Source organism: Peromyscus maniculatus, chromosome 18, assembly GCF_049852395.1.
Source record: "Peromyscus maniculatus bairdii isolate BWxNUB_F1_BW_parent chromosome 18, HU_Pman_BW_mat_3.1, whole genome shotgun sequence".
NCBI classification, from domain to species: Eukaryota; Metazoa; Chordata; class Mammalia; order Rodentia; family Cricetidae; genus Peromyscus; species Peromyscus maniculatus.
In genome coordinates, this window is record NC_134869.1 from 36,378,578 (window position 1) to 36,391,432 (window position 12,855).

General features: G+C 44.8%; 1 protein-coding gene across 1 annotated transcript in view; it reads left to right on the forward strand.

Annotated features, from left to right (window-relative positions):
* Positions 1 to 12,855, forward strand: part of Krr1 (KRR1 small subunit processome component) — a 14,327-nt gene continuing 1,472 nt past the window's right edge. Inside the window, exons 1-9 of the mRNA XM_076553895.1 lie at positions 1 to 200; positions 2,779 to 2,951; positions 4,253 to 4,387; positions 4,672 to 4,797; positions 4,879 to 4,962; positions 6,170 to 6,226; positions 7,206 to 7,376; positions 12,416 to 12,493; positions 12,576 to 12,669. Coding sequence (XP_076410010.1) covers positions 131 to 200; positions 2,779 to 2,951; positions 4,253 to 4,387; positions 4,672 to 4,797; positions 4,879 to 4,962; positions 6,170 to 6,226; positions 7,206 to 7,376; positions 12,416 to 12,493; positions 12,576 to 12,669 — 988 coding nt within the window. The 5' untranslated portion in view covers positions 1 to 130. The remainder of the gene's footprint in view (positions 201 to 2,778; positions 2,952 to 4,252; positions 4,388 to 4,671; positions 4,798 to 4,878; positions 4,963 to 6,169; positions 6,227 to 7,205; positions 7,377 to 12,415; positions 12,494 to 12,575; positions 12,670 to 12,855) is intronic.

A 12,855-nucleotide genomic window follows, 5' to 3' on the forward strand; every position in this document is an offset into this window, starting at 1 on the left:
ACGCGCGTGTGCGCAGAGACCACGCCGAGCTCGTCGGGATTCCTCCGGAACTCATTTTGCACCGTAGACGTCGTAGCCGGCGGGATTGAAGAGCCGCTCCACTTCCGGTGCTGCCGGAAGCCGTTCCGCGATGGCCTCGTCTTCGGTGGCCGAGCCGGCCAAAGCTGCTCAGAAGCAGAAGCAGAAGCGCGAGAACCAAGGTGAGGTAGTGCGAGGGCCGGTCTGGAGCTGGTGGGTCTTGAAGCATCGTCTGTTTTTTTTATTTCCTTGGCTGTGGGACTGGGGTTAAGCCTCCTCTAGACTGCGAAGTGCCCGCAGTTCTGTGCACTTCATCGTGGGAAATCGGGAAATGTTGACGGGCCGGACACGTATTTAACTGCGTGCTTTTGCCGAGGGCAGCCCCTGACGAGCAGAGCTGACGTGCATTCTGTCTCCGGTGAAAGCATGAGAAGTTGTGGGGAGGCGAGGCAGTACTTTGCCGCGCTCCGGGGGGGAGGGAAGGTTGGTGAACGGATGCAGATCGGGATCCGGTGGGAGAGATAATCCTTATGTACAAGTGAGCGCTGATGGCGAAGGAGTGAGGGGTGAGGCGGACGCAGACATGTGGGGGCCGAGCAAGGTGGGAAAGTGTGTCCGACTTTTTTTTTTATCTGATTGCTAAATTACTAGATGGCACAGCTTAGTCTTTGGTTTTGACCGCTACTTTGATTTTTGATGCCCGAGTTTGATTACTCTCTTGAGTTATAATTTAATTTCAATATGAAGATAAATCCTAATGAAATGCATTTAAAGTTTTCTTTTTTTAATTGTTGCGTTTAAAGACGAAGGGCGTAAAGGACGGCAGAGACTATAGACGTGAGTAAAAGATCCAACCAACGCTTAAGGAACTGACAAGTCAGGCTTGTAGGAAGAGTTCACAAGTTTCCCGTGTGCCAATCACAGGGGATATTTTCCTTGCTGATACCCGGAGTAACGAGTCTGAGTCATTCGAGTGTGCCGTTACCTTTTCTTCAGCCATTATAATTTTCAACACAGTACTTCGTTTTTACCTCAGCAAAATGAAAGGAACGCGTATGCGTGCTGTGTCTCTAGCTTCTCTTTGGTTATTGAACCGAGGTGATGTTTGTAGGTGTGATTTTATTCTTTCCGCTGTTATGTAATACTGCCTTACATGGAACACCTTTCAATTCTCCCGTTGGTGGACATTTGGGTTCTACCCACTGCTTGCTATTGTAAGCACCTGTGCACATGTCATCTGGCAATGCCCAAGGGTTTCTGTAGGGACCCTTGGATTGGTAACTAAATTGCGGGGTATGTTCAAGTTATGCCAACACTGTTCGGAAGGAGCTGTGCCAGGTTTTTTGTTCTAAGGAAAAGTTTATTTCGGCTCCCAGTGTGAGGGTACATACACACAGTCAGCCATGGTGAGGAAGCTGTGTCGGTATGGCACACTAACAGATGAGATTTCTCATTGCTGCAAATTTACAGTAATCTTATTACTTCCGTTTTGAAAAATGTGCTGTTTTGAAGATAAGAAATTGTAGCTGGTTGTTTTCAATTGGGCTTCCCGGATGAAGTTGCGTAGTTTCACCTGTCTTGGGGCCGTTTGTCCTTCCTCTGTTGTGAAAGCCTCCTTCTCTTCTTTTGCCTTTCAGTGCTTTGGTAGGCGGCCGTTTTTCCCTTGACTGATTGATAGCAGTTGAAGTGTTTAAATGGAACATACTGCATTTTACATTACCGGTTTTGGTGGCATTTTAAAAAAGAAGATATTGGAGACTAAATGGTTTATGAGGACTAATTCTTATTATTTTGAACTGGAAATAGCGAAGTGGATGTAAATGGAAAAGTAGAGGGCAAGTTTTCTTAACTGGGACTGATAGAGAACCTGGGCCAAAGACCAGCTTTTCAAACTTAGTCATTTACGGAGTGCCAGATGAGATGGGTTAAGGAGAGATTTCTGACCCTCACCCCAGGGATTGTGACTATGTCTGGGATGGAGCCCCAGATAGCATTGCCCACAAAACTCCCACAGGTGTGCTGATGCTACATCTTCATAGGTGATATCTTTGAGTGTAGTCAGTGTGTAGCTATTAGATTTGAGTGGCTTTTAAAGAGCTGAGGCAGGGGAGTTTTAAGACAGACGTGGTGCAGGGCCCTCTCGAGGTGTTTTCATTTAGCCATCAGTGTTTTAGGCTGTTCTGGCTTTTGTTCCTTTGGGTCCATTAGTCCTTTTGGACTGCAATATCTTCTCCTATAAAGTAGAAATAATAATAGCGGTTCTTCTTTTATTCATAAAATGTATGTAGAAAGCTCTTTGGAAAACTTAAAATTCTGTCACAGTGATTGTTAATTGGCAATATACACCAGAATCCACTTTTAAAAATTTTACGCACACACACACACATACAGGTTCTATAACTGGAAAAGTCAGATTATTAATATTAAAATGATAAAAGGGTGTTTGAACCATAATATAGTGCAGTAAAAGTGTCTTAATTGCTTATCTGCTAATACATCCCAATTTGAGTGGATACAAGGAAGGGTGCCCCCCCCATCCTTGAAGAACTTGTTCTGATGAGGCAACTGCAGTGTATTCAGATGGTCCAATATGGTATTATAATGATGATGTCAGAGTTGTGGTCATGATGTTGAATAATGTGAAACCTGTGGGGAGGAAAGGAAGGAGTGTATCGGGAAGCTTATGAGGATGTGCACAGAATGCGCACCAAGTGTCTGAAAGACCATTAACACATGATGTGGGAATTCTTTCTTCTGCAGATGAGGCAGAACTCCTCACTGTTCCTGATGGTTGGAAGGAACCCGCTTTTTCCAAAGAGGACAATCCCAGAGGGCTCTTGGAGGAAAGCAGCTTTGCGACCTTGTTCCCAAAATACAGAGAGGCTTACCTGAAAGAGTGTTGGCCTTTGGTGCAGAAAGCCTTGAACGAACACGTATGCAAGCTTTAAACATTTCATTTGAGAGTTTGCTCTTGCATTTTTTCTTTCTTTCTTTCTTTATTGTTTTTTTTTTTTTTTTTTTTTTTTTTTTTTTTTTTTTGAGACAGGGTTTCTCTGTGTAGCTCTGGCTCTGGCTGTCCTGGAACTAGTCCTGTAGACCAGGCTGGCCTAGAACTCACAGAGATCCATCTTACTCTGCCTCCTTAGTTCTAGGATTAAAGGTGTACGCCACCACTGCCCAGCCCGCCTTTACTTTTAATGCATTTGTGTATGCTGGTGGATTTTGGTTTCGGAGATGCTGACACGGCTTGTTAATTTGGTTTCTTTAGTATTTAAAGGAATCTAGATTCCTAGGTAAACTGTATTCTTACGGTTCATTCATTTTTAGTTTTGTGCATAATAAAGTACTTTGAGTAATCCTCATGCTTTTAATAATTTCGAGGTATCTCAAACTGTCGGAAACCACCTGTGACATCCAAATCTCCAAACACCTTTTCCGGGCAGTGATGGTTACCGTGTACTTGACCAATTTAAGCCAAGCCATGTTTCAGATTTTATTTTAAACACGACCTGCTGATGCACCCAGTGTTCCCCTATTTGTCTCCTGCTGACAAGCCTCTAGGGGGCTGGTGGTGTAATGTTCACTACTCACCATAACTCAGGATTCTTCTGAATGTGTCACAAGTGCGAAAGAAGCAATTTGCTTTGCTTTGTTAAAATGTAGTTCCTGGGCCTGGGGAGATAGCTCAGTTGGTAAGTGCTGGCAGTCAAGTGTTAGGACCAGAGTTCTGTCCCCAGGACCCATGGAAACAGCCAGGCATGGAGGAGACAGGCCTGAGACTCATGAGCCAGCCACAGATCACTTACTTGGTGAGCAGCAGGGCCTGAGGTTGAGCTCTGGCCTCTCCATGTCATGTGCATCTCCCTCCTCACATGCTCCCATGTACGCAGAGGAAATTAGTTTTTAAACATCCGGTTCTTGCTATCGAGAACCAGGGCTCATCTTTGCCGATTATTGCTGCTTTGGGGACCTATGATAATTTGTTTTGTATTTAGTCCATTAACCAGGTAGAAAGAAATTTGAAAGGAAAATCCATTTCTCAGTCTTGGTTCCAACCGCTTCAAGTATGAAATAAATCAAGTTCTCATTATTTGCATTTAACTGCCCAGCTTATTCAGAGTGGGACTTGAAAGGATTTGTTAGCTGAAAGGCAGAGAGATCGGTAGGTGGATGGGATCAGCTCTATAATGATGGAAAACCGAACCCCTCTTTGGTTCTTTTCTTCTTTTTGTAGCATGTTAAAGCAACCCTGGACTTGATTGAGGGGAGCATGACTGTGTGTACGACAAAGAAGACTTTTGACCCTTACATCATCATTCGGGCCAGAGACCTAATAAAGCTCTTGGCGAGGAGCGTTTCATTTGAACAGGTGTGTCTGGGACCGGGGTCGAGGGGTGGGGGGGTTAGTGTATTGGTGTTTGCGTACAGCTAACTTGGTGAGCTCCGGGCCAGTGAGGGGACTGTTCAAAACACAAGGTGGGCCGTGCCTGAGGGAACCGAGGCAGCTTGCTAGCGGCCTGCAGGACTGTGTCTCCCTGTGCCCTCCCACCCTCCCTCAAGTTTTTGTGTTTGTGCTTAGATTTTATTAGCCTGGGCTGATAAGAAGAAAAGAAGAAGGTTGATGCATTTTTTTTTTTTTCTCTCTCGTAAAAGGCAGTGCGGATACTTCAGGATGATGTTGCATGTGACATCATTAAAATCGGTTCTCTAGTGAGAAATAAAGAGAGATTTGTAAAAAGAAGACAGCGGCTTATTGGTCCCAAGGGATCTACACTGAAGGTACTTGGCATCAGTGGAGTGTGAGCTGCTCGGAAATGGACTTTTCAGTGCACTGAGTTTGAATTTGCTGTTTTGGTGCAGGCACTGGAACTCCTGACAAACTGTTACGTTATGGTGCAGGGGAATACTGTTTCCGCCATTGGGCCTTTCAGTGGCCTGAAGGAGGTGAGAACCATGACCTAACATTTTCTCCAGACAAAAATGAAGTAATCTGGTAGCGGTATAATTGTTCATTTGATAATGCTTTATAATCCTTTTGTAGTTTTAGAATGTGCTTTGTTTGATTTCTCATATGTAAATTGTACGCCGCATAACTTGGGCGTCATCACTCCAGGAACGCCTTTGACAACCATGGAGACATCCTGTTCTGAGTTAGGTCTGTGGATCATCACCCGACCCGTTATAATACTTAAGAGGGTAGTTCATGTCTTAGTAGCTCCTGTAAGACCCTGGTGTCCACACATGGAGGCAGTATTTGGAAAACTGAGCAGAGGCCTCGTTTTTTTGTAGTAATGCATGCAGCCAGCAGAGGTCAGACTCTGAAAACATTTCCTTCAAGCCAAGTTTTTTGTTTTAGTGTTCTCATGAACATTTTCTGTAACTTGTCAAATGTTTAGAGAATACCCATGGAGCACATCTTTCTATCAGGTCCTCTTCATACTGTTTTAAGCTGGATCTGGCTGTGCGGTTTGCTTCTGCCTTGGGATGTTTTCTAGTAGTAATCCTGTTGGCCTCTTTCTCATAAATTGCTTACCTTTTTTCTAATGAAGCAATAATAAATATATTAAATATTTTACAGTTGTAAAAGGTTTTTAAATATTTTATGTAGTTCCTAGAGTAGATCTGAGATACAGTTTTATCTCCATTTTGCAGACATAAAGATGAAATGGGAATATTAATTGACTCTTACGTGATGTGGCAGTCCCAGAATTATTATTTATTTATATAATTTATATATATATTTATAATTTATATATACATATAAATAATAATAACTATTATTTTGCAGAGCTGGCAATCAAACCTAAGGCTTTGTGCAAAATAGGCAAGCACTCTTCTACCAAGCTATAGCCCCTGTGCCAGGATTTGAACCCTCACCTTTTAACTCTAAATCTAGCCCTCTTCCCCTAAAGCGCCTCCTCTAAGGTACTGGCTGTTGTGTTCGTTGTTTACTATATAGTCACAGTAATGAAACAGTTTTTGATTGAAAAGGTTGACTGCTGTTATAAATGATCTAGAACAATTGAAGAAGTTACATCCAGTGTAGCGGTTAGTGTCTGATCCATAAGATAGTTTACAGTAGGTTAGTCCTCTTCTGTCCAGTTTGTTAAAAGTCTTCGTGGACTGCGTCATTTTTCTTTGTAAATTTCAGGTTCGAAAAGTAGTCCTTGATACCATGAAGAACATCCATCCAATTTATAACATTAAGGTGAGTGTTGATTGTAGTCATTATTTAGTGATTGTCAGACTTCTAACATCACAAACTGCTTTTGAAAATTAGATATTCTCTGAAAACATAACATGCTCAGAGAGAGAGCAAAGCTGTTTTAGATGAATTCATCCTTCCCTTCTTTGGTGCTTGTATCGCCCTTGTAAAAACTGTGGAAGGAGATACTGTCCTTTATTGTAGCGTTCTAATCCATTGAAAATAAGCCTCTCAGAAGTGATTTAGGTGATAGCAATCAGATTCTGCCTACTTTTGTCGAAGTCTAGACTCTCCGGTTACATTAAGCTTCCTTTGGGATTTATGCTCCAATTGTAGCCCTCTTTGGGAGAGGCCTGTCGTATGCCTGTGTTTGTGGAGTCACTGATTGGGCTGGAATGCAGCTGTAGTCCAGGGAGCTGAGGTGGGAGCCCGTGGGGAATGCAGCTGTAGTCCAGGGAGCTGTGGTGGGAGCCTGTGGGGAATGCAGCTGTCTGTAGTCCTGGGAGCCGTGGTGTGAGCCTGTGGAGAATGCAGCTGTAGTCCAGGGAGCCGTGGTGGGAGCCCGTGGGGAATGCAGCTGTCTGTAGTCCAGGGAGCCGTGGTGGGAGCCCGTGGGGAAATGCACTTAAACTTGAAGAAGTTGAATAGTCACTAGGATTGAGTAAAGTGATTTTAAATTACTGGACTTTTCCTTGTGCTACCTCAGTTACTGCTGAAGCATCTTGTCCACAGGAAGTGCCTGCTAGTTAAGACCTCTCTGTTACCAAGTTGAGCTTTAGTGAAATGATGGCAGGGAAGCTGGGCTTCATTTCATGTTTAAGTTTAATCTAGATTCTTCTAGTTTCTGATGTTTGGCCAATTGTGCAGGTTTAAAATCGATGTCCTTGCAATTGGTTTATTCTCCTGGACACACTAGTGTTAATGTGTTAACAAATGTATGAATTTTAAAATTTAAAATTTTATTATGTGTATGTGCCTAAAGACCTTGATGATTAAACGGGAGTTGGCCAAAGATTCCGAGTTGCGATCACAGAGTTGGGAAAGATTTTTGCCACAGTTCAAACACAAAAATGTGAATAAACGGAAGGAACCAAAGAAGAAGAGCGTTAAGAAGGAGTACACGCCCTTCCCTCCTCCACAGCCAGAGTCTCAGGTGAGTGGTGAGTGGTGAGTGCCAGGACAGACGAAACCGGATTTTGTTTGGCATGTTACTGAGAGTTTAGGGTGGGTGTAGATGTGTCAGGACGGCAGGGGTCTGGGGAGTGGGCATCTCATTGTGAGTAAACTGCTGGGGTGGTGCCAGGCAGCCCGTGTTCTGTACGTAAAAGCAGCCCAGGGAGTCAATGTTTTGTGACCGTGTACTGTATCACTTTAAAAGTCTTAACTCTCATCCATTTGTTTCTAAGTAATGGATTCCTTCCCTTTTGCCTTCCTGCTGGTTCTTTCCTTTACACTCATGGCTGGGATTTCCAGCCCATCTTTTTCATGCACCTTTTTCTTTTTCTTTTTCTTTTTTTTTTTTTTTTTTTTTTTGGTTTTTTGAGACAGGGTTTCTCTGTGTAGCTTTGCACCTTTCCTGGGACTCACTTGGTAGCCCAGGCTGGCTTCGAACTCACAGAGATCTGACTGCCTCTGCCTCCCGAGTGCTGGGATTACAGGCGTGCGCCGCTGCCACCACCCGGCCAATGCACCTTTTTCTTTCAGCCACACTTTCCAAGCAAAACTCAAAAACTCAAAAAATTAAAGTGGAGAAAAGTCCCATCCTTGGATTAAATTCACTAAAAGTTCGTGTCTCCAGCCTCTGCTAGGCCTACCTGTGTGGCAGTCCTTTGTGTCTCTTTTTAGTTCCCTCCCACACCTGGCAGATAACCAGATACTGGCATTCTGTGGGTCTGGAATAGTTGAAGCCATCAGAAAAGAATTCCGAATTCCTTTGACTCCTCTCCCCACCCACCCCCTCCACCCCATCAATCCTTTCTTCCTGCTTGGCTTTGGTCTATACGTGCCTTGTTTTGGGATCTTGTTTTGTTATTTTCTTCTTTGTCTATATCATAAAATATTCAGTCTTTACCAGGTCGGTTCTGGTGGTTCTGATAGGAGCTTGTGGCCACTGTCTTCTGTTCCTCACAGTCCTGTGTTTGGAGTTTCCAGGGAAAATCTTCAGGCCAGGGGTGGGAGGTATTAGAGTGTGAAGCTCATGGTGAGAAAATGGGAATGCCAGGCAGGGCATCTCCTCTGGGAGGGCAGGAAAGTGAGAGCCTATGGGAATTAGAGTGGGGCTGAGGTGCCGGTGTGCCACGCTGTTTAGACTTGTGCGAATGTGTGGGGAGCCTGGAGTAGAGAAGTGAGGTGCCTCCGTCTTTTCTCAAGACTGCTTTGGCTCTTTAAGATCTGTGCTTCCTGTGAGCTTAAGGATAGCTTTTTCCCATCTGAGAAGAACACTGATTGCGTTGATGTCATAGGTTGCTGTGGGAAGCATGGGCACTCATCAGTATTAATTCCTTGATCCACTACAGGGAGATGCTTTTATCTTCCTGTATTTTCAGTTTCTCTCATTAGTCTTTTATTTTCTGAAGTTTCTAGGTGTGTATGCATGTGTGCACATGTGTGTTACAGGCCTTGCCCAGACTGCTGGTCATGTTTCCCAGGATAGCCAGGAATGTGGCCCACAGGGTCATGTTGTAATATGAAAAGATTGGAGACCCTTGAAGTTAGCAGATTTGTTACTAGGGTATGGAAAAGCTAAATGGCTTTGTATGCTGACTTTGTATCTTTTCTGAATTCATCAGTTTAATAATAGTGTTTTGGTGGAGTCTTTAGCTTTTTTTACATAATTACATCTGTAGACAGGTCATTTGATTTCTTGTTTGCCTTTTTTCATACCCAGTTGCTGTGACTACCACCTCTGATGCTTTTGTTGAATAAAAGCATTCAGAGTAGACATCTTTAGTTCTTGGTCTCACAGAACATTCTCTGAGTTTTCCACAGTGTGGTGTTGACTTTGGGTTTCTCATTTATAACTTTTTTTTTTTTTTTTTTTTGGTTTTTTCAAGACAGGGTTTCTCTGTGTAGCTTTGTGCCTTTCCTGGAGCTCACTTGGTAGCCCAGGCTGGCCTCGAACTCACAGAGATCCGCCTGACTCTGCCTCCTGAGTGCTGGGATGAAAGGCGTGCGCCACCAACGCCCGGCTCATTTATAACTTTTATGTTGAATTTTATGAACTGCTTTTGCTGTATCTGTTGAGGTTGGACTTTTGTCTTTCATTCTGTTTCTGTGTCAACATGTATTGATTTGTGAAGAGCCATCTTTGCAAATCTTGAGTGAAAAGAGCATGATCAAAATCCTATTTTTAGGAGCTGTTAGGTTTGACTTGCTGGTCCTGGTTCTTTTTTCAGATTGTTTTTTCGAGACAGGGTTTCTCTGTGTAACAGTCCTGGCTGTCCTGAAACTCACTGAGATCTGCTTGCCTCTGCCTCCCGAGTGCCAGGACTCGAGGCATGCGCCATCTTTTTTTAGAATTTTTCTGGCTATTTTTCAGGGATATTAATGTATGGTTTTGTTACCAGGATAATGCTGTCTGCATAGGATGACTTTGGAAAGAATTCTTCTGTTCATTTATCTGGAGTGGCTTGAGAAGAACTGACATTAGGTCTGAAAAGTTGAGCACTGAAACCCTTTGGTCCCGAGCTTTTCTCCGTCAGGAGACTTGTTAGTGACAGAGTTTTAATACCTTCATTTCATTTTAAGATGTCTGGAATGTTTTTCCTTCCGATTTTGTCATTAACATGCGGTTGTGTAATAACTACTAGTGAAATTTGTGTTTCGTTATCGCTGGCTTTAATATTCCCCTTTTCCTACTCGAGCCTTACCGCTTTTCTTGGTGAGGGGAGCTCTTTGGCCATTGGCCTGCTGCTCTTTGGCTTTATTTCTGCTGTAGTTTTCTTTCCCTCCCCTGGTTTGGGGTTTGATTTGTTGCTTTCGAAGCCCTCCGTAGTGAGGACTCGTTGAGTTCTTATTGGAACTCTGCTGAGGTTACTATGTAGTCTGTAGGTTCCCCTCTCAGGATTGCTCCCTACGGCCGTGCTGTGTTGCATTTCACTCTTTTTGCAGTGGGTGGGGGGTGGGAGCTGAAACAGGGTCTTTCTACACAGTCCTAGATATCCTGAAACCATTTAGACCAGGCTGGCACAAACTCAAGAGATCTGCCTGCATTGGCCTCCTGGGTGCTGGGATTAAAGGAGTGCTCTATCACACCCATCCTATATTTCCTTTTATTTCAACAAATTCTTAAATATTCCATGCACCTGAATAACTTCCAAAATAATCGTTGCTGATTTTTAATTATATTCTATAATGTTAAAGGATACTATTCCCCCCTCCCCCCGCCTCAGGATTTGTTTTTTAGCCTAATCTGGTTTATTATAGAAAAACTTATTTGATGAAAGCATGTCTTTAGGTCTTTTGTGGCTATTGGATATAATGCTCTGTAAACATCTATTTGAGCTGCAGTATGGGTTCATTTTTTGTCTGGATTATCTGTTCATTGATGAAACTTGGGTCTGATGGTGCCCACCTGTAATTCCACTGCTGGAGCCCTTGCCCATTGACTGGTCAGCAGTGTTGGCCTAGCGGTGCCACGGGAAGGGTGGGTGTTGGGAACCTTAGGACCCCCTCTGTGACGCTCACACTGAGGCCCCCCTCCCGCAGAGGGGGAGGGAGGGAGGGGCAGTGTTGAAGCAGAACAGCGAGGGTTCTGCTCTCCTTGGATGGCAGTGTGTACCCGAGAGCTGGAGTCCAGCAAAGTGACTTTTCCACCGTGGGGCAGCTCAGCGTGAGATGGTCCAGCCCTCGCGGCTCTGGGGCCCCTCTGTGTGCCCGTGTTGGAAGAACAGTAACAGATGCTATCGTGTTTCCTTTGTCCTATCAGCGACAGACAGGCAAACAGGAGTGGGTTAGGATAGCAAGAACTGCTTGGGTGCCTACTTCCGGTTCTAGCGCTGGCTTAAATTCGAAACTTTGGCTATACCTTTGGTTTCCCGGGGCATCCTTGAAGGGATAGAGAACTTGAAGTGGGGAGCAGTTCCCCATCAATCACAGCACTCATTCCTCACAATACAGCACACTCAGCAAGCATGGGTCCTTGTCACTCTGTTGGGCCATGCCGTGTTCATCAGACAGCTCAGTGGAGCATCTGTGGTTGGCAGAGATAGTGTGCAGTGTTTGTGGTTCCTAGATCAGTCCCTTCCTCAGGCTGTAGCCCCAGGGAGAGATAATATCAGGTCCTTGGTACTGCCAGGCTGGTGTCCAAACTTCAGCTTCTTTACCTTAGTGGGCCGTAAAACTCCAGTGAGGATCGCTTCTCCCTGCAGGGAGTTTGCTGGCCGTTCTCTCATCCATGTCCCTGCAGAGCAGCAGCGTTTTCTCCCCTTGCTCAGTAGCCAGGATGCTCGGGCTATTTGTTTCCTTGCGCTGCTGTTGTGGGCTTTGATTATAATACTTCACTCTATCTCTTGCTGATTCCCCATGTTCTCATGCTATACACCTGTTACTTTGGCTGACTTATAAGTGTCTTAAACAGCAGTGCATCCCTGGACTTGTCCTCATACCCCTTTCTGTGACTGTGAGCAGCTCATTTTATACGACCTGTTCATGGGTCAGTTCCTCATGCCTCAGTGAGGTGATAACCCATTCAAGGAACCGTTAATGAGGTTCAAACTACAAGAATTGAGACAGTGACTTTGTGTCCCCTCTCTTTTTACCTTTCTGCGCCAGGGTCTAGCCCTGTGGCCCTGGCTGACCTTGAATTCCTCTTACCTTAGCTTCTCCGGGTGCTAGGACCAAAGGCATGCACACCTGGCTTAGCTCCTTTCACTGTCCCCGTGTGCTATAGCGTCAATCCTTTCTAAGTCCTCTTCCACCTTCTTGGAGTCTCAAGCCCCACCCACCATCCCCAAACTCATCTGACTCCTTTCACTCTTCTCTGAACCCCTGACCTGTGGTCCTACCTGAGTTCATGGGTTTTGTGGTGTCCCGGCTCCATGCTTGTACGGGCCTCAGCTGACACTTCCGTCCTGTGTGGCCAGCTCATTAGAGTACTGAGTCCACAGTTTTCACCGCAGGACACCGTGACTTTCTTAGATCAGAAATATAGATGACAGGAATTTCCTAACTATAAATAACTGTCTCTAACAGATTGATAAAGAATTGGCAAGTGGTGAATACTTTCTGAAGGCGAATCAGAAGAAGAGGCAGAAAATGGAAGCAATAAAGGTAAGGCTTTTAAGATGGCTCACAACCTTCACCGCGAAGCTGGCGATCACTCGTGTTTACTAAGGCGTTTCTCACTGCCTAGGCCAAGCAAGCAGAAGCTCTGACCAAGAGGCAGGAGGAAAGAAACAAGGCGTTTATTCCACCTAAAGAAAAGCCAGCTGTGAAGCCCAAGGCAGGCAAGTAACCCCCAAGGCAGGCAAGTAACCCCCAAGGCAGGCAAGTAACCCCGAGGGCGTGTCCGTTCACACTGAGGAACAACTGTGCTCTCATCAGCTCCCGGACCTAGGCAAAAGGGACGGGTAATCAAGGCTTTTAGAATTTGCTGTGGCTTTGGGGACCTACCCAGCAGCCTCTGGGTTGGA